The sequence below is a fragment of the Cordyceps javanica genome, chromosome 5 (assembly GCF_051103115.1).
Source record: "Cordyceps javanica chromosome 5, complete sequence".
NCBI classification, from domain to species: domain Eukaryota; kingdom Fungi; phylum Ascomycota; class Sordariomycetes; order Hypocreales; family Cordycipitaceae; genus Cordyceps; species Cordyceps javanica.
In genome coordinates, this window is record NC_139299.1 from 3,420,550 (window position 1) to 3,442,214 (window position 21,665).

The 21,665-nt window shown below is 55.3% G+C and overlaps 6 protein-coding genes across 6 annotated transcripts; 3 read left to right on the forward strand and 3 right to left on the reverse strand.

The window, feature by feature from the left end:
- Window positions 1-389: 389 nt before the first annotated feature.
- On the reverse strand, window positions 390-1,053 carry V2A60_008263 (uncharacterized protein; the record flags this gene model as incomplete). The annotated part of the gene is made up of 2 exons (XM_083259536.1): window positions 390-898; window positions 984-1,053. The coding sequence occupies 2 exons, from the start codon at window positions 1,051-1,053 to the stop codon at window positions 390-392; spliced, it is 579 nt and encodes a 192-aa protein (XP_083115662.1).
- A 1,274-nt stretch (window positions 1,054-2,327) lies between these two features.
- Window positions 2,328-6,828, reverse strand: V2A60_008264 (uncharacterized protein; the record flags this gene model as incomplete). Its single annotated transcript, XM_083259537.1, has 2 exons — window positions 2,328-6,482; window positions 6,547-6,828. 2 exons carry the CDS (start codon window positions 6,826-6,828, stop codon window positions 2,328-2,330), a joined length of 4,437 nt encoding a protein of 1,478 aa, XP_083115663.1.
- A 2,576-nt stretch (window positions 6,829-9,404) lies between these two features.
- Window positions 9,405-10,515, forward strand: V2A60_008265 (uncharacterized protein; the record flags this gene model as incomplete). The annotated part of the gene is made up of 5 exons (XM_083259538.1): window positions 9,405-9,506; window positions 9,607-9,802; window positions 9,895-10,005; window positions 10,135-10,336; window positions 10,416-10,515. 5 exons carry the CDS (start codon window positions 9,405-9,407, stop codon window positions 10,513-10,515), a joined length of 711 nt encoding a protein of 236 aa, XP_083115664.1.
- Window positions 10,516-11,020: 505 nt separating this feature from the next.
- On the forward strand, window positions 11,021-12,486 carry V2A60_008266 (acyl-CoA dehydrogenase/oxidase; the record flags this gene model as incomplete). The annotated part of the gene is made up of 4 exons (XM_083259539.1): window positions 11,021-11,322; window positions 11,383-11,856; window positions 11,910-12,018; window positions 12,076-12,486. 4 exons carry the CDS (start codon window positions 11,021-11,023, stop codon window positions 12,484-12,486), a joined length of 1,296 nt encoding a protein of 431 aa, XP_083115665.1.
- A 2,096-nt stretch (window positions 12,487-14,582) lies between these two features.
- V2A60_008267 (transcription factor domain-containing protein) lies at window positions 14,583-17,031 on the forward strand (the record flags this gene model as incomplete). Its single annotated transcript, XM_083259540.1, has 2 exons — window positions 14,583-15,166; window positions 15,270-17,031. 2 exons carry the CDS (start codon window positions 14,583-14,585, stop codon window positions 17,029-17,031), a joined length of 2,346 nt encoding a protein of 781 aa, XP_083115666.1.
- Window positions 17,032-17,433: 402 nt separating this feature from the next.
- On the reverse strand, window positions 17,434-19,987 carry V2A60_008268 (poly polymerase catalytic domain-containing protein; the record flags this gene model as incomplete). Its single annotated transcript, XM_083259541.1, has 3 exons — window positions 17,434-17,556; window positions 17,742-19,040; window positions 19,103-19,987. 3 exons carry the CDS (start codon window positions 19,985-19,987, stop codon window positions 17,434-17,436), a joined length of 2,307 nt encoding a protein of 768 aa, XP_083115667.1.
- Between the last annotated feature and the right edge of the window lie 1,678 nt (window positions 19,988-21,665).

Sequence of the window (21,665 nt, forward strand, 5' to 3'; positions counted from 1 at the left end):
ATACAAGCCCTGCATTCTACAGTCGTTGCTGTACTGAACAGACAAGCCAATGGGAACAAGGGTTGCGCCGCTGACCGAAGCCTCACGTATTGCAGCTAGAGCCCGGATATACAGATACTAAGGAACAGACAGTCTTTGTATTTAAGCCCTTTATTCTAGTACTGAGCACAGATAACATGCGATGAAGGCTATGAATATTGCTTGAGCTCTTCAGCCTACGGAAGCATCCGAACCGGCGTAATCCAAACACGAGGAGCCGGCCCATTGAACACTCAGGAGTCGGTCTCTTCAATCTCTCCATTGGAAGGGAATAATCCTGCGGCGGGGTTATTGATCCTCCGCGGGCTCGTCTGTCGCTTGGCTTCGGGCACAGATCCGGACCCGTCGGCCTAAGCCGCGAGCAGCTTTTCCTTGTCCTCGTCGGAAGGAATCGACCCTGGCGCGGGTTTGCTCGGTCTGGCCAACCTCCGCTTGGTCATCTGCGTCCTGGTGTCGGACAAAGATCCGGCTCCATCGGCCCTGGCCATATTGCCCGTGGGCTTGTCCTCGCTGGAAGGGAACAATCCTGCGGCAGGGTTGTTGATCCTCCGCTTGTTCATTTCACTCTCGGGCTTGTCATCCCCAGAAGGAAATAATCCTGCGGCGGGGTTGTTTATCCTTTGCCTGTTTATCTCACTCTTGGGCTTGTCCTCGTTGGAGGGGAACAATCCTGCGGCAGGGTTGTTGATCCTCCGCTTGGTTATCTTACTCTTGGGCTTTTCATCTCCAGAAGGAAACAATCCTGCGACGGGGTTGTTGATCCTCCACAGGCTCGCCTTCGGTCCGTCGACGAGATCGGCGCCGATAGAGAGGCCGGCGCCGCCGATAGAGAAGCCGGTCCTTGAAGAGCTTGGGATGTCTTTTTTTTTTCCTCTCATTAGCCTTTCGTCTTGGATCGAACCAGGGTGAGTAGATGGGGGAGGAGAAAGAGGAGGAGTACTCACAAGGGGCAGCTTGTCCAATGGCCGCAAGAGCAAATGCGGCGGCAGCAAGAGTCTTCATAGAGGGCTGCATGGTTGCGATGTGTTTTCAAGGTCAAGGAAGAAAACTTTGAGTTGTGTTTCTTGCGGTTGAGGCTGAATGACTTGGGAAGAGGGAGAGGGGTGATGCTTTTGCAGGAAGCTTGGAAGGCTTTGGGTTCTTATACCCGGGTCGAGTCGTCAGCAACCTCTTGAATAAAAGTTTGCCCATTAAGAGCATGTCGCCATTCTGGACAGAGGCAAACGGCAAGCGCTCTGGCCACGGCACAGGGATGTCGGTACAGCTGCGCAGGCGGCATATCGACAGGCTCAAAAAACAGCATCACCAGTCTCGGGAGCTCGTTGAGACACACATCACAGCCGTCTTTTTTGGGGTTTGTCATATCAACAATGTCCACGATACATATTGTTGCTCATCCGAGACCCTGGCACTATAGCTGGCAAGCCTCCTGTTTGCTTCTCTGCGCCGCCTCGTCTCGGAACGGCACGCTGCCGCCAACGGCGCCAGGCTGGAAAGTTTGCGTTGACTGCTGTTGGCGTCTCTCTTTTTTTTGGGGGGGGGAGATTTGTACATGTCACAATCGGACTCTGGAAAGATTCAATTGAAACAACAAACCCTCACTTTGGTACGCCCGCCGTCCTGGCGCCAGCTTAACTAGGGTATCGGGAAGGGGGGGCGGGTAAGTTCACGAGGTGTGCGGAAACTCAACCGGAGCAGTAAAGTTTCTCTTCGTTTCACAATGGTAGCAAATGGCACAAATGGCAAATGAGATCTCGATGGCAAATGAGAGATGGGAATTGGGCGATGGGAATTGGCAAAATTGTGGGCGAATCGTAATGCGGTGGACTCGAAACGACCCGCGCGCTGATGGTGTTTATTTTTTATTTTTTAGATGGAGATGCAGATCCCAAAAGCGCACCCCACGCCACCCCTCCCCCGGAAGAATGATGATCGTCGAGATCTAATAACGTGGCGACGAGCCGGGTACGTGCCCGCGACCCTGCTCATCATCCCGGTTTGCTTGCGTTTGGTGGAGAAAACACGGTGCGGCGCAGAGCAGCGCTGGGTACATTGGTTCCCGGAGAAAACATGCTAATAATAGGCCAGATTTTAAATGTCGTCCTTTTTTTTTTTCAAGTGTGATTTCATAACCTAAATGCAGTGTGCGGTGAGTATGCTTCAACTATCTGAGTGGACAGGACATGGATATATATACAAGAAAGAAGAGACAGAGAGGGAGACAGGGAAGAAAAAAAAAAGAAAGGAATTTTGGAGCCATTTAAGCCCTTCATCAAGATAGGCAACAATCAAGCTTCCCTTCCATGCCAAAGCGCCCTGAATCGCCCATTCTCCTTGGCCAGCAGGGTCGCGGGCGAGCCCGCCTCCACAATCTCCCCCGCGTCCAGGAGCAGCACCGTGTCAAACTTCTCCACCGTGTTGAGGCGGTGGACGACGGAGATGATGGTGTGCTCCGCAAACGAGTCCTCGAGGATCTTGACCATGAGCTCCTCCGTCTGCCTGTCGACGGTGCTCATCGCCTCGTCGAGGACGACGACGGAGCTCTCGTCCCTGCTCGCGAGCGCGCGCGCCATGCAGACGAGCTGCTTCTGCCCCTGCGACAGCTTCAGGTTGGCCACGTCGCCGTCCAGGCCGCCCTGGGCCTCGACAACGTCCCACAGCTCCACCGCCTTGAGATGGTTGATGAGCTTCTCGTCGTCGAGCTCGTCCGCCGCCTCGGAGCCGTCGTCGACGACTCTGCGCACCAGGTTCGACCGCAGCGTGCCGGGCAGCAGCATGGGCTCCTGGGGAACGGAGATCAAGCGCGGACGGAGCGTGTTCTGTGCAACGTCCGTGATGTCGACGTTGTCGATTGTGATGGTGCCCGAGTCGAGATCGAGCAAGCGGAACAAGGTAAGGAGCAGCGATGACTTGCCGCTGCCTGTTCGCCCACAGATGGCAACTTTTTGGCCCGGCTCAATGTCAATGTCGATTCCATTGAGAGCGCGAAACGCGGGATTGTTCCCCTTGGGTGGGTAGGAAGCCGTCACGGAACTGAAGCGAACAGCACCCTTTGTCGGCCAGGCCAGAGGCAATTGCTTGGGGTTCAAAGGTGGCGTCTCCTTTGGCGTCTTGCTCTCGAAGCTCCGAACACGCTCCACAGACCCCAGCGCAGTCTCCGTACTTGTAAAGCTGAGCACCAGCCACGCCAACGAGCTCCCCAGCGCGGTAACGTTGGTCAGCGCGACGCCGAGCGCTCCGGGGCTCGTGGAAGAGGGAATGCTGACGCAAATGACAATCAGCAGGATGGTGACAAAAGCGACAAATACATCCAGCACAAGCTCCAGCCAGAGCTGGATGATGCGCAGCATGTAGTTGGGCCTCATGGTCTCGTCCAGGAGATTCATGCCCGTGGCCTGATAATGCGACTCCCATCCGTACGCCTGGACAGTCGCGACGCCGTCAATCATTTCGATAATGTGCGTATTGACCGGCGCAGACGACTGCAGATCGAGGTAACGCATCTGTCTCGACGTCTGGAGGTAGTATCCCTGCAAAAAGTAGACGAAAACCATCATGGGGATGATGATGACGGCCATGTACAGCGATCCGACCAGAACGAGGCCCATCAAGGCAACCAGCCAGAGGGCGGCCATAAAGGTAAACGTCAGGTTCAAGGGTAGGTCGAGATCAATCTGCTCAATGTCTCTACTGAAGCGGTTGACGAGATCACCAGGAGGCGTCGCGACGAAGTAGGACAGCGGCGCGCTCATGGTAGCCTTCAGAAGTCGCGTGTGGATTCTCCTGAGGGCCGTTGGCGCGACATACATGAGAGCAATGTAAATGGTTCCGAGCATGACCACGATTTCAATCACGTTGGCAAGCACGTAGACGGAATAGTAAAAGGCCGTGTTGATCGGCTCGGGCGACTCGTTTGCCTCTGTCCACCATTTGAGACACAAGATCGGTAGAGCCGGCCATACAGCGCACAGCGATGTAGCAATGATTGCCAGTATCGCCAGCTTGCGATCAAGCGTCCTGAGGTAGTAAGAATATAAAGTGATGTCTCCAGTCTTTCGGACCAGGTCTCTGTTCTTCTCGTCATCGTTGACATCCGACGTCTGCTCTGCGTTGCCTTTCTGCGAACTCGCACTGCTGACAGTAGTCGTCTCATTGTCGGCGGAACTGTGGCTTGTTGCAACCAAGTCTTGGATTTTGGTCTTCTCCTTGAGTTGACTCAGCGTCCCTTGGATGAGAGAGCCTGGCCCGTCGTCTCCGAGGAGGATTACACTGTCGGGTTGATCGATCAAGTGCAGAGCATGAGTGGCGAGAAGCACGGTGACGCCGTTCTTCCGCAAGAGGCCCGAGACGCCAAACACTTGATCCCAGACAAATCGCTGCGTGGCCCAGTCGAGGCCACTGAGCACATCGTCCACGAATATGATTGCTTTGCGAGAAAAGAGGCCCCGCGCCAGCGAGATGCGCTGCTTTTGTCCGCCACTGAGGGAGACCCCCTTTGTTCCGACCGTGGTAGCGTCGCCCTGGGGGAAATCCTCCAGATCCCGATCTAGACCACAAGCCGTCACGACAGCCTTGTACCAGGATTCGTCAGGCTCGGGCTTGCAGACAATATTGTCCTTGACTGTCCCACTTATGATCCAAGGCTGCTGGGAGCAGTAGGCAACGTTTGACGTGCGGAGCTTGGCCTCGCCGCTGACATTGAGCTGCCCCAGCAGAGCTTGCAAGAGTACTGACTTTCCAGCGCCAACCTTTCCTGCTACGACGTTGAATGAGTCGGGAAGAATCTCCAGTGTTGCGTTTTTGATCAAAGGTTCTTCTTTTGACTTGGCAGTGATGTCGGCGTTGGTGAGGGAAAAGATTGGCTCCCCCAGCCCGGGTAGCAGATCTTGAGTCGCGGATAGCTCGGTGGAGGAACCGAGAAGCGCCACCCTAGCTTCATAGTCGCTACAGAGTTTTAAAAATTCCTGGATGCGGACAAAGCACGGCAAAGAGGCGATGATGAAGGGATACATGGCCCCCATCATGGCAATGGGTCCTATGATGAGGTTCATGATGCTGATAGACGTAAAGGCCTCTGCAATGGATAGGCGCTGGCCAGCCGGCGTGGAGAGAATAGCAATGCCAAAAGTGATGGGAGGAGCGAGGCTGTCGGGCACTTTGCCGCTGGCATTGAGAAGCGTGATGAGTCGTCTAAAGACCAACGACTGGCGAATCTCATTGTCCATTAGCTTCTTGATGGCAACAAACCACGAATCTACCAGCCCCAGCATTTTTGTTTCTTTCATGTGACCAATCACCGTCGTGGTGTCACTAATTCGCTTTTCAATGGCTTCGTTGACCTTCTTCTGGGCGGCGGGGACGTATATGCTGCACGTGCCCGAGATGACGGCGCCGATGATGATGGTGATGAGCGGGCCGAGGGACCCCCATCCGACTTGGCCTGCCAGAAGCCAGATGGCCACAGCCGCTTCGATCGGGGCGATCCAAAAGTCGTGGATGTAGAAGAAGGAGCCGACCACACGGCCGACATCAACCGTGATGAGGGTGAGGGCAGCCGAGCCCTTCTTCTCCCCCGGCTCCATCTGCGCGCCGTAGTGCAGGATCGTGGCAGTCAGGGCTGTACGCAGCATGATTCTCATGCGCGCTTTGGCCTGCTCGTATGCATTTGATATCAGCACCTTGCCGAGGAACAAGAATACCGCACCAACAATCAGGGCGTAGCCGGTGCCCTTGTCCGTCTCGGCGCCATTGTCCTGCCGGGTCGCGTATCGGATGACGGCTTTGATGTAGAGAGGAACGAGCAGCTTGAAGACGGAAAGGAGGAGCCGCGGGATGGCGGTGGCAATCACCGCCGACCTGCAACTGTTGACCACCATCAAAGCCAGCGCGTATTTACCGGTGCCTTTGTATTTTTCCCAATTCTGCAGCATCTTGGGCAGCAAGTGGCGGGCCCGCTGCTCGGGCTTTAAGCGTGGCAGGTCGGCCGGTTTCAGAAAGGAAGCCTTGCCAGTCTTGAGGACGGGATTTACCCACCACAGCAGAAGCCGGCCCACGAAGCTCGACGTCTCCTCCGCGCCCAGAGTCTTCCAGTCCTCAATCATGATGGACCGCTTACTCTGAGCCTCCAAGCCAAAGAGAAGCACCTTGGCGGCAACACCGGCAGCAAAGGTGTACGTCAGCGGCGCGAGCTCCTCCACTATGAGGATGGTGCGGTATCGAAGGCCGTCAAACACGGCTGAGAAGAAGGTAAAGGCAATAATCAGTGTCGAAGGCGATGCCGATCGCATGTGGCTCGCGCCGGTCAGAAGCGCCAGGAGCACGGCGTCGGCGACATTGACAGCGGCAGCAACCACCGAGACGGTGCTGGTCGGTACGCTTGCCCCCAGCCGAATCCACTGAGCCAGGAGCACAGCTTTGATAGCAACAAGTGCGAGCGAAATAGTCTTGAGGGTCCTGTTAGCCGTCTACATCCACCGCACGGGCTCCGGGTAGTCATCATGGACCTACCAGCTTCAAGTAGTATATGGGCGTGGAGTAGACTTGGGGCTTCCGCCCCCAAAGGTGAAAGAGGCTGACAATGGCACCGAGAATGAACAGGCCAGAGGGGACAATCGCCAAGGCCGTCTGTTCGAAAAGCAGGGTGAAGTCGAGTCGGCCGTGGCGACAGCTAATGGCGAGTGGCCCAGCAGTGTCGTCGCACGACGCAAAGGCCGCTGTGCCGAGCACGGCCTGGCCAGCGTAGGCCAAGCCCGAGAACGGCGCCGCCTTGATGGCAGCTGCGTGTTCCATCATGATACCTTACTCTGCCGGGCCCGTGTAGTCCGGGTGGGAGGCTGAGCGAAGACGAGTAGGAAGAGAAGGAAGAGAAAAAAAAAAGGGAATTGGAGTCAAAGTCACAGACGGCATAGCCGACTGCCGGCAGGAGAGGAAGGCGACCAACCAACTCTCTTTATGTCAGGCTGCGGTTGTCCCTCCTTGTTCTCCGAGTGGCATATCTGGTCAGACAAGACTTGCAGGGAACTCGTCCCCTCCCCCGTCCGGAACTTGGCTTCATCTCGCGCCGTGACGGATCAGGCTGCGCGGGTGGGCTTTGGCAGCCTGTTCGCTAGCCTCGGGCAGGAAGCTGCCAGCAGCTACCATGGCTTTTTCGTAGTGTCCCAAGTCCCTTGATCCAATCACAACAAATGTGCAAGACGAACACACGCAAGTCGCCTCAAAAGAGGATTCAAGAACCTTGTCCAGGAAGAGCTTTTTGGTCCATAAATTAAGGTGGCTGTGACTCTTACTCGACGCAGGATGTGACTTTGGGGAAAGGCTGGGTGGATCTGCTCGCCATTGGTAGGCCACATCTCATCGTGAGTCACCTTGACAGTATTGTGGCCAAGGCTGCTGTTTCTTTTCTTTGCTTTTTTATCTTCATTTTTCTTTTCCCTTTTTGTAAATCTGACGAACACAAAGAGTGGCGCAACCATCAAGAGTGAGATATGTCGCGGGCCGGCGGGTCCTTGACGCAAGCCCTTTTCTTCACTTCTGACTCTCCTCGTCGCGTGCTGGCTTTTGTACGGCGCGGCGCGCCCGCAAAGGTAATCGCCGAAGAGGAGGCGGGTCAAGACATTGAAGAGGATCCCCCGCAGCGGCACGCGGCCAAGGAGGGGGGGAAAAAACGGTCGCGGGGATGAGCCGATGGATTGGTCCTCAGAGATGCGAAACGCTGTGATCAGCCTTTCTCCCTCTCATCCTTTGTCCTCTCTCCAATTCCCCTTGTTTGAGATGGTCCAAGATTTTGCTAGTGCCTCGTCAATCGTTGCCATCAACGAACAAGTGTGGCTCGATGGCCGGCTTCACACAAGCTAAAATTGAGGCTCGCAGAAAATTCCAGCAGAGTCGCAGGTAGCAACGCCGAATCTACGGCCAAGTCAAACTCGAGAAGCTTCTGGGAATTCCTAACAAATGATGAGTCCAAAAGTGATTGGCATGGTTGTCGCCTTTCTGTAGGAAACCTCACCCCCGATCCCCTGCTAGCCACAGAAATATCGGGCATCATAGTAGTCTGGTCTCCGCTTTTGGAGCAGGGATCAAAAGCGTGTTTCGTCCAGTCTGTTCTCCGGGCTCTGATGTCGGGGCCGCTCTGGTACCCCAGCCTGTGGCGAAAGGATTGGTTCGAGATGGTGCTTACCCTATAGCTAGATTCACGGATCGGCGGGCCTAGCGAAGACAAGAAGAAAGTCAGCTGCAGTTAGTAAGATGAGTAACAAACTAGAAAAGAAGTGAGATGAAACATGGAAGATAGCATGTAGAGGTCTCTTACCATGGCAGGATAATATTGTATTTCTCCCTTTGTCGGTCTCGTGTTCGGTATAAGTCGTCGGTGGTAACTCGGCTTCAGCATCCAGAGCAAGGCCTATCAGGTTCAGGCCACAAAAAGAGCTGCGAAATTGGATAAGGAAGAGAAGAGGAAAAAGCATGTCGACCCAAAATATCTCTATACAGACCCGATGGCAAACAAAATCGACTCGTTGATTGCCTGGAGAATTTGTCAAACTTGGCTCACTGACTGGTCGCGCCCGAGCAAACCTCCGCTGGCCTCCGCCGCTCACCTGCTCGGCATCCGCCGGCGACCTCCCCCCTCCCTCGCTCACCGGCCATGTCCATTTCATCGACTCCATTCCGCAACGCGCAGGCGCGGTATTTTACCTACCAATATACCCAATGCATAGACAACACATCCCAAAGTGTTGCTCCTGCTTGGCTCAATGACACGCTCCAAGAAGCACGGTGGTTGACTGTGTATAGATCAGGGGGAGGGAGGGCTTCGATTCCGCTCGCCCATTCCCTTTCCTTTCCGTAATGTGCCAATTGCCAGATCCGCCGACTTACAAGCCAATTACATAGCTTGAAAACACCATGTACTCTGACCCCCCCCCCATCCCCTTTCCAAGATCGTCAAACTTCTCTGCACTCGGCGCAAAATGCTTTACACTCCCTCCTGGCTCTTGATTGGTGGTATGGATGGCCCAGATGCCAAACTAATGCGATATTGTCAAGTCTCCCCAGAATGTGAGCAGCGGCATGAGTATAAGCCGTAGCCACCGGCCGGTCTCGATCTGCCAAGCGGAGCACCGTCCTCTTTTTTTTGTCCTTTGTGCCCACTTCCCGCGCTGTCTTTTGTTCTACATCGTGACCTTGCCGTGATTCCTTTTTTTTATTTCCCCATTCCCCTTTCTTCCCGGCTCTCATCCATACGTTTATGCCTCTGGCTTGTGGCCGCTTCGCTCAGCCTTCTACGAGACGAGTGTCGCGACGGAAAACAACACCGACAACAAAGTAGCCACATCTTCATCACCGCTTTTACCCGGCTCACAGTCATGGGCGTCGACGCAACCGTCACCGAGGCTGCATATCCAGTCGAAAAGGTCATCCAGACAGAATCGCCGGTGCATCACCACAGACACCTGCCGTCCAGTGCTGTAAGAAATCTAACCTCCCTAGAACAAAAAGAGAAAAGGCGGAAGATGAAGAAAAGAAAAAAAATTGTATACATCGAAAATAGAAGTTGATCAGTGGTAGGCCGCTTTCCCCGTCGGCGCGTTCGCAACGACCCTCACGACTCTGTCCCTCAGCTTGATGGAGTTTCGCGGCGTCACCGTCACCAACGTCTACGTTGCTAATTTCTTCTTCCTCTCCGTCTTCGGGCTGCTCATCTCGGCGCAGTGGGAGCTCTCTGCCGGCAACGGCTTCGCGTACACCGTTTACAGCGCATTCGGTAAGGCTGCTGGCACGAGCTGCCTTGCCCATCTCCCGCCCATCACCATGCTGCGCAGATTGACTAATGAGCGAGCGCTTTGGTACAAACAGGCCTTTTCTATGCGGGATACGGCGCCGTCTTGACACCCGCCTTTGGAGTCCGCGCCGCGTACGGCGACGACGTTGCGCAGTACAATAATGCGCTGGGCTTCTTTTTTCTCTGTATGTGACTTGCCTGCGGCGTGACTCTCTGTCTCTGTCTCTACTTTTCTTTCTTCTTCGTTCGTCTGCTCGATGCCTGCGCTTCTCGTCATGCTGACTGGCCTGCCCCTGTTTACTTGTTAAACACAGTGTGGACGGTTTTTGTCTTTGCCTTCCTCGTCGCCTCCATCACATCCAACGTGGTCAACATACTGGTGTACTTCACCATCGACCTAGGCTTCCTGCTCACCACCGCGAGCTGTTTTGCCAAAGCCGACGGTTACGCAAGCGCGGCAAGGGCCTTGCAGGTCGCGGGCGGCGCAAGCTGCTTCGTTGCCGGCCTTTTGGGATGGTACGTTATTCAGCAGCCTGCTACATGCGACAAGATGCTGCAGCGTGGCATCTTCAATGTACTGATCATGTGCAACCAGGTACCTGACATTCCACCTGCTGTTGAAGGACGAGCTGGTCGAGCTGCCGCTCGGACACACGGGCAAATATTTCCCGAAGAAGCGGGCACACCAGGGCTGAAGGTATGACGTGTGTGGTGCTTGGACATGAAAAGTGTAAGTTTGTAAGAAAAGTATGAAGAGTATGCGCGAAAACACATACCGGGGCAAAATTGAACTTTGTGAGAAATGCCTGCACCTGCACCATACGTGAATATGATGTGCTGCCCTGACCGCGTCTGGTGTTGCGAGCACGCGATTTGCACAAGGTATGGGCATGTAGCGTCTTGCTTCAAGGTTCACGGTTGCGACATCCTAATACAACCTTGCTCCATCGTCCATAGTTATGTACTATTAGTCGGCGAACCGTAGATCTGCTCGGCACTGGTGGGGGGTGTCAGTGGAGCTTGCGCCATCGCCAACGTGCATCGCGACAGCCATGTCGCAATAGACGACCGGCTACAAGAGTAGCTGTAGACTAGCTGTAGCGCTGTTGTATATAGCTTGCTGTCCGTCTATGACGCAGCGACAGCATTTATTGCAGTTTTTGTCCCATAATAATATAATTGTAAATGAAAGAAGATACCATGTCTTCCAACGCCCTTGACACCCCGTCGACAGATCCCAAGGTCTATAATGAGTATCGCGACAAATGGCAGCAGCAGCCCACAGACGCGGATGAATGGCTGCAACGCGCCAAGGATGTCTCGAAAGTGCTGGCTACTGATGCAGGCATCCGAGAGCGCGAGAACAAATCGCCACGAGCCGAAATTGCGCTGCTGAAGCATTCAGGTCTGCTCAAGGTCCTCGGGCTGCCCAAGTATGGCGGTGGTGGCCAGCCGTGGTCTGTCGGCTACAAGATCATTCAGGAAGTTGCCAAAGGCGATGGGTAACTAAAAATCCTTTCGACGCATTCACATATCAGTGTACTAACTTGACGCTTGCGCAGGTCCATCGGCATGTTGCTTGGATACCATCTGCTTTGGTCCACGACGGCGCGCGTCGTCGGTACGGACGAGCAGGTCGAGCGCACTGAGGAGCTCATCATCAAGAACAACTACTTTGTCGGCGGTGCTGTGAACCCGCGCGACAGCGACCTCAAGATTTCCAACGACGGCGACAGCATTGTTTTTTACGGATCTAAATTCTTCAACACCGGTGGAGTCATTTCGGACCTGACAGTCCTGGAGGGTGTATATGAAGACACATCAGACCACATTTTCGCCATTGTCAAAACAGATCAGTCGGGAATCCAGTTCGGTCATGACTGGGACAATGTCGGTCTGCGTCTGACAGAGTCGGGCAGCGTCAAGATTGAAAATGTCAGAGCGCCGTGGGCGGACGCCCTTGGATGGGATGTCGCGGCCAAGAAGCCAGATCCAGCGGTGTTGGGTATCCCCTTTGGGTCGCTGCTGTTACCCACGTGAGTTGTGTTTGGCGAAGAGTAAAAGGTGGTGATGCTAATTGGCATGACAGGATTCAACTGGTGTTTAGTAACTTCTACATTGGCATCGCCTGGGGTGCGCTGAGTACAGCGACGGCTTATACGAACGCGTCGACTCGGGCCTGGCCATTTGGTGGCGATGTAAGTAACAGTTGGCGATGAGCAGCTCCAGCGTTGGCCGTTCTAACATTGGCACAGAACAAGGAAAAGCCTCAAGAGGAGTTTTACATTCTGTCGACGTACGGCAACTTCTTGGCCCATCTCCGAGCGGCGACGGCACTAGCCGAAAAGGCTGGGCAACAAATTGACGCCGCATATGACGGGACTCTGAGGGTACAGGACCGTGCCAAGGTGACGGCGCAGGCCCGGGGCGAGGTTGCGGAATGGGTGGCCAGCGTCAAGGTGGTGTCAACCGACGTCGGCTTGCGTGTTACATCGGGCGTGTTTGAGGTGACTGGCGCCAAGGCGACGGCGACCAAAGTCGGGCTGGACAGGTTCTGGCGCGACATTCGGACACACACGCTGCACGACCCGGTAGCTTACAAGAATAGAGAGCTGGGTAGATTTCAGCTGCTGCAGGAGATACCGGAACCGACGTGGTACACGTAAGGGATATGCGTAAAGAGGTTGCATGCTCAGTTATATGTGTGGTCCGTGAGGAAGTGAGGGGCCGGCTCCGATCGGCCAGAGTGGCCCGGAATGAATCTGATCAGAATAAAAAAACGAATCGAGTCAAAGTGCAGGCCATTCTTTGAATTCTTATGTTTGCCAGTTGCCCTTTGTCGGACTGATCGACATGGCAAGAGCAGGTTGCTGGGTGGTATTTGTACAAGTTGGGGGCCAGTTGTTATGCAGTCCACGTAATAAGTGAAAGAGAGGGCGGCGCCAAGCTTGGTGGCACGCACGGTCGGTCGGTCGCTGGGCCGTGTGAAGTTGTATGAGTGCGCCGATAGCGGGTCGGTGGATGAGACTAGTGGAGGGTTCTTTTGCCTAGGCGGCCAGGGGAGCAGGGAGCTATCCATCGATCGAAGCAGCCTCTCCAGTGGAAGAGGCTTGAAAGGCGCGGAGTCACGACGCTGACCGTGTCTGAGCGGACATATCGCTGAATGTGTCTGAGCGGACATATTGCTGAATGTATGAGGAAGGCGCCGTGGCGAGGAGAGCACGAAGGCAGAATGACAAGAGCTTGATTCGAAAAGGCCCGGATTGAAATATGCTTAAAGGTTGACTCGAGAAGCCAAGCCGAAGCAGGCTGGAGGACAATGCACGTTCGGGTACGACGCTGGTCCACAGGTGTAAGACAGTGTAATCTGTACCGAGAGAATGATTGCTTTTGCTGCTGCGTGACGGGGGTGGGTAATAACGGCGCAGGCGATGGGGATTGAATGGCGATTGCGACGCCTTGTCCGATGAAGATGTGAGATGGGGATGAGGATGGGGATGGATGGAGAACGTAGGGATCATGACTAGCTCTGGTACGATGAGGGTGGGATGGTGATGATGTCGGCGTTTGCCATTCGCCGTTTGCAAGTAGTGGCAGCTGGCGGTCGGCAGCGAGTAAGTAGTGGCAATTGGCAGTAAGTGGCGGAAGCTGCTAATAGCTGGCAGACCGCGAGCTAGCACGAGCTAGCAGTCGTTGGCGCTAGGCGAATAAGTAAGACATGAGAATAAAAGCCGGAGTAAAGACAGCGTTGCGGGCCGTCGGGGCGGACATGGCGACATGCGACATCGCAGACGAGACGAGCAAACGGCGTATCAGTCTCGGTACGGATTAGTCTCTTATTATTCGCCAAGGGCGAAGAAAAAAAAAAGAAACAAAAAAAGAGAGAAGCGAACCAATAAGTGGCGCCGAGCTGCCTATTCTAGCCCAGCATGGCCAAATTACAGTGGAGTTGGCATCCAAGCCAGGCACCTGACCGGCCCATCGGTTAGCCTTGGCCGCTTTTGCTTGGCGAATACCTTACTGATACTGCGCGGCGTCTTTTTTTTTTTTTTTTTTTTTTCTCATTCAAAGGTAGGGACTCACCCACCACCGTCTGTTACGAGAGCCCTCTCTATCAGTGAAGGAGACGTAGATAGCCAAGAACATTGCGAGACAATAATAATGCCACCAAATTGACATGATGCAATGTCAAACAAGAAAAAAAAGTCATAACCATATAATAAAGAAAAACCCCAACCAAATTCACCCCGCCAAGGAGCAGCAATCGCCCAACTCGTCTTGTCCTCCCCTTCCCACTCTGTCCACCCACTCACTCACGCAGTGGCCGCGGCCGCCCTACCAACTAACTAATAAGTACCTACCTCTGGGTACTCTATAGGTGGTTGACGAGGTACCTTGGTAGTTACCGTCTCTCTCTTTCTCTCTCTATAGGTATCTGTCCGCCGCCATTGTGCCCGCCTTCTCCCACAATCCTCATTGTCCCCTTTTTTGCCAGAGACATCACCTTTCCGAACTCGTTCAATTTTTTTTCTTTTTCTTCTTTTTCTTCCCTCACCAGCCCAATAAACCTTTTCACTTACTCTTCCGAACCTTTGCACTGTCGTCCCTCTACTTCTTGCCCGCCCCCCTCCTCCTCCAAGACAATCACTCCCGATATTCCGACACTCTGCACCACAGTGGCGCTCCCCGACTTCATCAAGATAGCGCGCCCGACGGTCCGTCTGGCTGCTTCGCTGCTACTCCATGAGACACACCACCAAGAATGAACATTGCTACACCTCTCTCCCCTCCCAACACCCTCGATACCCGCAAGCATGTGAGGTCCGTCTCGGACGCCGGCCTTGACCCCGCGCCGCCGCCGCCCTCGCAGTCCGTTGTTGGCCTTACCGTCGCCGCCACCGCGCCGCACCCGGACCGTCGCCCCAAGAAATCCTCTTCCACCTGCGCGACCTGCCGCCATCGCAAGGTCCGATGCAACGGCGCCCGTCCCATCTGCTCCAATTGTCACCGCCTCGGCTTCCCTTGCTCCTACAACGAGGCCGACGCCGATGCCTGGCATTTCGCTCTTCCCCGCCGCCGCGTCAAGCAGGCTTGTCTTACCTGCCACAGCCGCAAGGCCAGGTGCTCCGGCCACCTCCCCAGCTGCGAGCGATGTTCCTCTCTCGGCCTCGACTGTGTCTATCGTCCCACCAAACGCATCAAGACACCCTCCCGTTCCCGGCCCGGCATCACGAGCCCGGCCACTCGCTCCATAGACAGCGACAGCCACGATGCCCGCGACGACAGCGACCGCGCCATGAGCGACCCGGTCAGCACGCCCACCTCAACCTCGTACGGCCACGACGGGTAAGTCCATCTTCCTCACCTGTAGAATAGCACGTACAATCCCTGTAGCAACCGCTTGCACCGAGTCCATCCCGCTAACGAGAGCCAAAAACAAATCGAAAAGCCCATCGCCTGACGAGTCATTTGATTCTCTGATAAGGCGTTCTTTCGAAAAATTCTTTCATCATATTCATCACATTCCCGTGTTCTCCTTCCTGCATCGTGCCTCTCTGATGGAGCAGTACTATGCCGGAAAAGTAGACAAGGCTCTCCTACTCGCCCTCGTCGGCATAACCTCGTGTCTAACCAGCATGGGTCCTGGCATACGTGAATATGGTGACGGATGCATAGACGAGGCCGAATCACTCATCTTCGCCGACTACACCATCCCCTCCACCATCAAAGTGCAAGCGCTAGTCCTCATCATTAAGCACCGTATCCTCTGCAGCAAGTTTCCCAGCGCGTTTATGCTCTTTAGCATCGCCTCCCGCTTCGCCGCCGCCCTCCGCCTCAACCACCACAGCCCCAACCTCTGCTTCCTCGCCCAGGAGTCCCGCCGCCGCCTCATGTGGTCCCTCTACTGTATTGATGCCGGCATATCGGGCGGCTTCGCCGAGTTCGCCCTCTGGCGCGCCGATCGCATACATGTCGGCCTGCCATGCAACGAACGTAACTTTGAGTTTGACCTCTCCAAGCCCACTGAGAAGCTGGTGCCAGGCCCCGACGACCCGGACCAGCCCCGGTCCGAGGACATTGGCAGCCTGGCCCTCAACGTCCGCATCTTGCATATCCGGCAGAAAATTATCGAGTTCACCAAGACGGCGCTCGTCGGCCGCAACATCAACGCCGTAGAGCTGCAGACCCGCGTCCTCGGCCTGCACCAGGAACTCGACGACTTTGCTTTCCGGATGCCGGCCTCGTTTCAGTTTTCCGAAAACTCGATGAGATTGCGCGCATACTCGCCTCGCATATGCGCCTTTGTCATGATCCACATATACTGGCGCCAGTGCTACAGCGACCTCTACCGTCTCGCCATGACGGGCTTCCGCGACGCGCTGCCGCTCGAGACGCTCGAGACGCTAGACCAGACTTTTCTCGACCATTGCCAGCGCCAGTGCGTGGAGCACTCGACCGCCATGGCCGACATCTTCAAGTGCATGGACAAGCTGCAAGCCCGTCCCATTGCCGATCTGGACCTGGCCATCTGCGCTTTCCAGTGTGCCCGCACCCTGCACTACGCCTACCGCCTCGACGCCGTCAAGTTTGGCCTCGTGACGGAAAGCGTGCTCGAGCACTCCAAGTCGTGCCTCAAGGTCATCCAGCAGTGCTGCCGCGGGCCCGCCGCCGCCGTCATACAGGCGGATCTCGAGCGTCTCATCAACCGCGGCCTCGGCGCCCTCGACACGTCGTCGCCCGTACTCGAAGCCCAGGGCAGCCTCCGCGGCCGTACCGCCTTCCCGCAACACCCTGTGCTCAAGAATATCCGCGTCGGCGAGGAGCCGTCCGTCATCCACACCCCCGCGCGCCTGAGCAGCGGCTCCGGGGCGCGACCCGACGTCTACAGCAACAATAACAACAGCACCAGCAGCCCAGGCATGACGACTTCCAATACACTGTCGCCGAGTATGCTGCCAGACGCCTGGATGGCACCGACGCAAAAGACGTTTGAACCCGCCCTCGGCGGCGGCGGCAGCGGCGGCGGCGAGGACGACGCCCACGCGGCTTTTTCCTCGACGGAGCTCAACAACGCCTACGAGGGCGCCCTGGAAGGGCTGGGTCTGGCCAACGGCTTGGACCACGCCATGGGCGTCATGGACCTCAGCACCATGTGGGCGCCAAACTCGGAATGGATGGCGCCAGAATTTTCCAACGGCGCCGGTGTTTGATGATTTTGGGGCGTTTGATTTTTGTTTCCCTTTTCTTATTCTTTTTCTCTTACGACAATGACCTAATGACGAGACATGGCGAATTCACACACAACAAAACGGCCGAAACAAGCAAAACAAAAACTGCAAAATCCACTGATGTGATCACTTTTATAATTATCTTGTTTTCTTTTTGATACCACGCAGACAAAAAAAAACATGGCAACTAGATGATGTAGATGAATTTTAATATCAATTTCTCGAAAAAAGGAAAGATCGCAAAAATGAAACAAGCAAAGCTGAATTCTTTTTTCTTTCTCTTTTATGAAAAAGAGAGAAGAAAAAAACCAACATGACATGCCCAGTCAGGATTGGGACTGGCTGTAGTGGGCGAACGCCTTGATGCTGATGCGAATCTAATTTTTACATCTTGACGCGGAAGAGGTACCGAAGCTGGACCTGGTCGACGTCGTAGCAAATGTACTCGTTGTAGTAGAGCGAAGCGTCTTTGACGTTTGTGTTTTCGGCGGGCTTGCTGGGATCGGGCTGGTGCATTTTTGCGTTAGCATCTTAAATTTCCGCGGCAACTTGTGTAGGATCATGTTTGATATATATATAGATTTTTTGTTTTCGACCGTCAACATGGCTGGATGGATCCCACCAACCCCACGCTCGAGCGAAGCGAGGACCAACAAAAGAAAGTCAAAGGGGAAAAAAAGAAAAAAACGTACCATCTTGATACCCTTGAGGCTCTTGTGGACGGCGGCGGCGTCCATCCATGAAGGGGGCGCAAAGGTGCCTTGACCCTTGGTGCTCCATTTGCCGGCATCGCGGGCCTCGTCGTCGGCGGTGTAGGACGAGTGGACGAGCTCGAGCATGGGGTCGCCGAGCTCCGCCTCGCAGAGCAGCAGCAGGCCCTCGCCGCGGGACATGGAGGGCACGCAGTAGCCGGCCGACTTGGAGGACATGTCGGCGAGGTAGATGCCCTTGCCGAACATGTAGCCGGAGACGGGGGCCTCGGGAGGGGCGATGCGCAGGCCCTGGCTGAGGATGCCGCCAAAGTTGGTGGAGCGCGAGCCGTGCCACAGCAGGCGCTTGTCCGAGGGGATGCTGGAGAAGGCGGAGGCGCCGAAGCGCTTCCTCTCGCCGCGGCGCTCGATGCGGAAGATGTCGACGACCTGGTAGCTCAGGTTGTGGGTGCTGCCGACGGTGCCGCAGAGGTACTGCTCGAGCGTCTTGAACTCCTTGGTGGTGCGCTTGAGCGGCGTCATCTCTTCCATGTTGAGGCCCTGGAACTTGCGGTCGAGGTGGTGCACGGGGTCGGCGGCGGCGGCGGCGCTGCGGTCGGCCTTCATCAGGTCGGCGGCAATCTTCATGTCGGACAGGGACTCGAGCAGCTCGACCTCGCGCTTGAGGCGGCGCTCGTCGGAGATGATGGGCGGGCGATGGCGACCAAAGTCGTGGGGGATGAGCGAGTAGTACGTGTTGGAGAAGTGCTCGGTGGCGGCCGGCACCGTCATGTTCCAGCGGGAGGCGGCGAGCGAGTTGTCGTCAAACAGGTCCGAGAGAGACTTGAGCTGCTCGAAGCCGCGCAGGATGGTAGCCTTGCTCAGCTTGCCGAGCGGCAGCTTGTTGGCGTCGTAGTTGAGCTCGGCGAGCGTGGCCTGCATGAAGCCGTTGTTGAAGATCATCTCCATGAGCGCCTTGGTCGAGTCGTCGAGGGTGCAGTCGGGCTCGGGCTCCTCTTCCTTGATCGCCTTGGTGTCGGCGCCCTTGTCGTCGGCCGCATCGCCGTCCTCGCTGTCCGAGTCCGGCTCGTAACTGCGCTCCACAAAGGCGTATTTACCAGGACGCGGGGGGTCGCCGCGGGCGTCCCACCGAAGACCCGACTTGTCCTTGAATTTCTTCTCAAAGTTGGAGAGAGCACTCTCCAGCGTTCCGTTGCCGAGTGAGGCGTTGGCTCCGGGTTCACCCACACGGCCCCAACGTGTCCAGGTCGAGAACTTGCCTGCTTTGGGATCGTGCAGCAGCTGAAGGTGTTAGTGATGAATCGGTGGTGGTTCAAATGTGACGGTCGTGGGTACTAGCTTACTTGGATAATGTAAAACTTATTGTTATTGTTGCTGGCATTTGTCTGGTTGAGCGACGCATCGTAGATGACACCCGAGTTGGGGTCAATATATACTTGAAAGCCGGAGAGGGGGCAGAGGCTGTCGACGGGGATGACGAGACCCTGCTTGGCGATCTGACCTTGCTCGACGTCGGTGCCTTTGGCGTCTTCCTCTTGCAATTGCTTTGCCGATTCATCATCGGCGTCCTTCATCTCGTCATCTTCATCTTTGACGGGATCTTGCTTTTTGCCTCTTGCGGCACGGGCCTTTTTGGGCTTGGGCTCTTCCTCTTCCTCTTTTGCGTCGTCTTCGTCTTGGCCGCCGCCACCATTGGTGGGTGCGTCAATAGAGTTGGCGACGGCAATGGGACGCTTCTTGTCGGTGCCGTTTATCTGGCCAGACTTTTGAGCGGCGATGAACTCTTGGCGCGCGGCTTTGAGCTTTTCCTCCTGCTCGATGACGGCGGGCCAGGTGTGCTTGTCGACGTCGACCAGGGTCTGAGTCCTGTCGCATTCTGTGATCCAGGTGCCCCGGACAATGGGGAGGCCCTTGTCTTTTCCGTTGCGCACCTTGGTGGCATTCTTGAGGTAGTCCTCTCTGGTGGCAATGACGTGGGTGACGGCATTGATCACGCGGCTGTCTTGGGCTGCACCGAGGTCGCCCAGAAGATACTCTATGCCGTACGGCGCGTAGTCACTAACATTGACGTGGCCGCTGACCACGACGCGGACGCCTTGGAGAGGACGATGAACGGCGCCGTAGGGGGAAGCATCGGGGATGACAGAAGTCGTGGTAGCGGCAGTGACCTGTGAAGCGCCGTTGGTGGGCGGCGCAGGATCCTGGGCAGCCTTTTTCCTAGGCGCCATTGCGTGGTGGTTGTGATGTGTAATGTGTGATGTGTGGTGTATGGTATGTGGTGTGTGGTGTATGGTGTGTGTGTGCTGGTGTTGTTTGCAGGAGAGGTAATGTGAGATCAGAGGCCGCACAGCAATGAAGAAATGACCAATTGATGGCGATAAGATCGAGGATGATGTAGAAAGATGGGACGAAGTTTTTGATGGAAATTAAAAGTAAACAGAGGCTACTTTGGCGAGGCGAGGCGAGGCGAGGCGAGGCTGAGGTTGTGCGGATGGACACGGCTTTTTATTGTTGGCTGAGCTGGTGGTGCAAAGGCGGCGCAGTGGTGTGCAGGCAGGCAGGCAGGCAGGCAGGCGGGCGGACAGCTAGGTACCTAACAAACGATCAGCCAAAACATCAGGGCAGCTGTTAAGGAGTCGCCATGGGCACTAGTGAGCGGGTTAAGAATACAAATCAATCTTGTATTTGATGGCCATCTTCTAGAGTCAATCTGAACGCTTCCCCAACTGTCCTTTTTCCCAGGCCAAGCAGCTGTAAACGGACTCGCTCATCAGGGGTCTCTGCTGCCTAGCCTAGTCCGACCCGACCCGCCCCGCGGCCGAACTTTGGCTCCCCCTTTCTCGCATTGCAGCAGAGGCGCAATAATAAAATTCCATTCGTGGCCACATAACAAGTCCATGAACCCTCCCCCCAGACGATTGACTACTCCCAGATCCCTGCTGGCTGCCTAGTCGCAGGTGGAGCTGTAGTTCAATGGCTGGGCTCACGGAAACTTGCCACCTCTGTTGACGTCGCAGCCTCGTTGCACCGCAATCCACGTTCCACGTTCGGATTTCAGGCAGCAGACGCGCCAGGCCTGTAGGGGAATTTCGCTATTCACAGAGATGACGCGAACCTGGCACGAGCTCACGTGCCGAGATGAGTTGGGCTGAGTAGGATGACAGTTCGATTTCTGGCCCAACGGTTGGGTGCAGTAGTGATGTAATCTTTTGCAAGTTTCTAATATCGCCTAGCACTTGTACTCGAGTCTTTACGGTGGATGAGCCCTTGTTGCCTCGTCTACCTACCTACCTGTTTTCTTGTATCTCTGTAGTCCTGTATTTTCCTCTTCTTCTCAATGGCCGCCCCTCACACTTTCTGCGTCTCGATCCTGGCAATACATGATCAAGGCATTAGTTGATGCGAACCCCATCTACGCACCAGTTGTTGGTCACTAGTTATTACAGTTATGAATGGCACAGGCTACCACTCACAAAACTAGGCAGCCCACGGGGCGGCGACGGCGGTGAGGACGGCGAGGGCAAACAGAGAACAGGGCTGCATGTTGCCGATAAATGCGAGTTGCTGTTGGCTACTTACTCTTTGCTTTCTGTTTTTTTTTTTCGTATTTCTCTTCTTGCCTTTGCATGCAAATTTTTTACCCGAGGCCCTTGCTATCGCACCATCCTCTTTTTTCCCTTTCTTTTTCTAAGCCCTCTTTTCTCTTGGTTTACACAGTAGAAACTGCCGTACCGACTATGGGACGCTCTGCCGATTTTGCACGTGTTTATGTCTATGTGAGTGTGTATGTGTGTGTCGGTTGCAAGGTGGACGGAGAGAGAGAAGCTCGTTTGGTCTTTGAGTGAACAGACTAAAAGAGGGACAATAAAATGGTAAATATGGTGACATCGCACGAGTCCAATAATG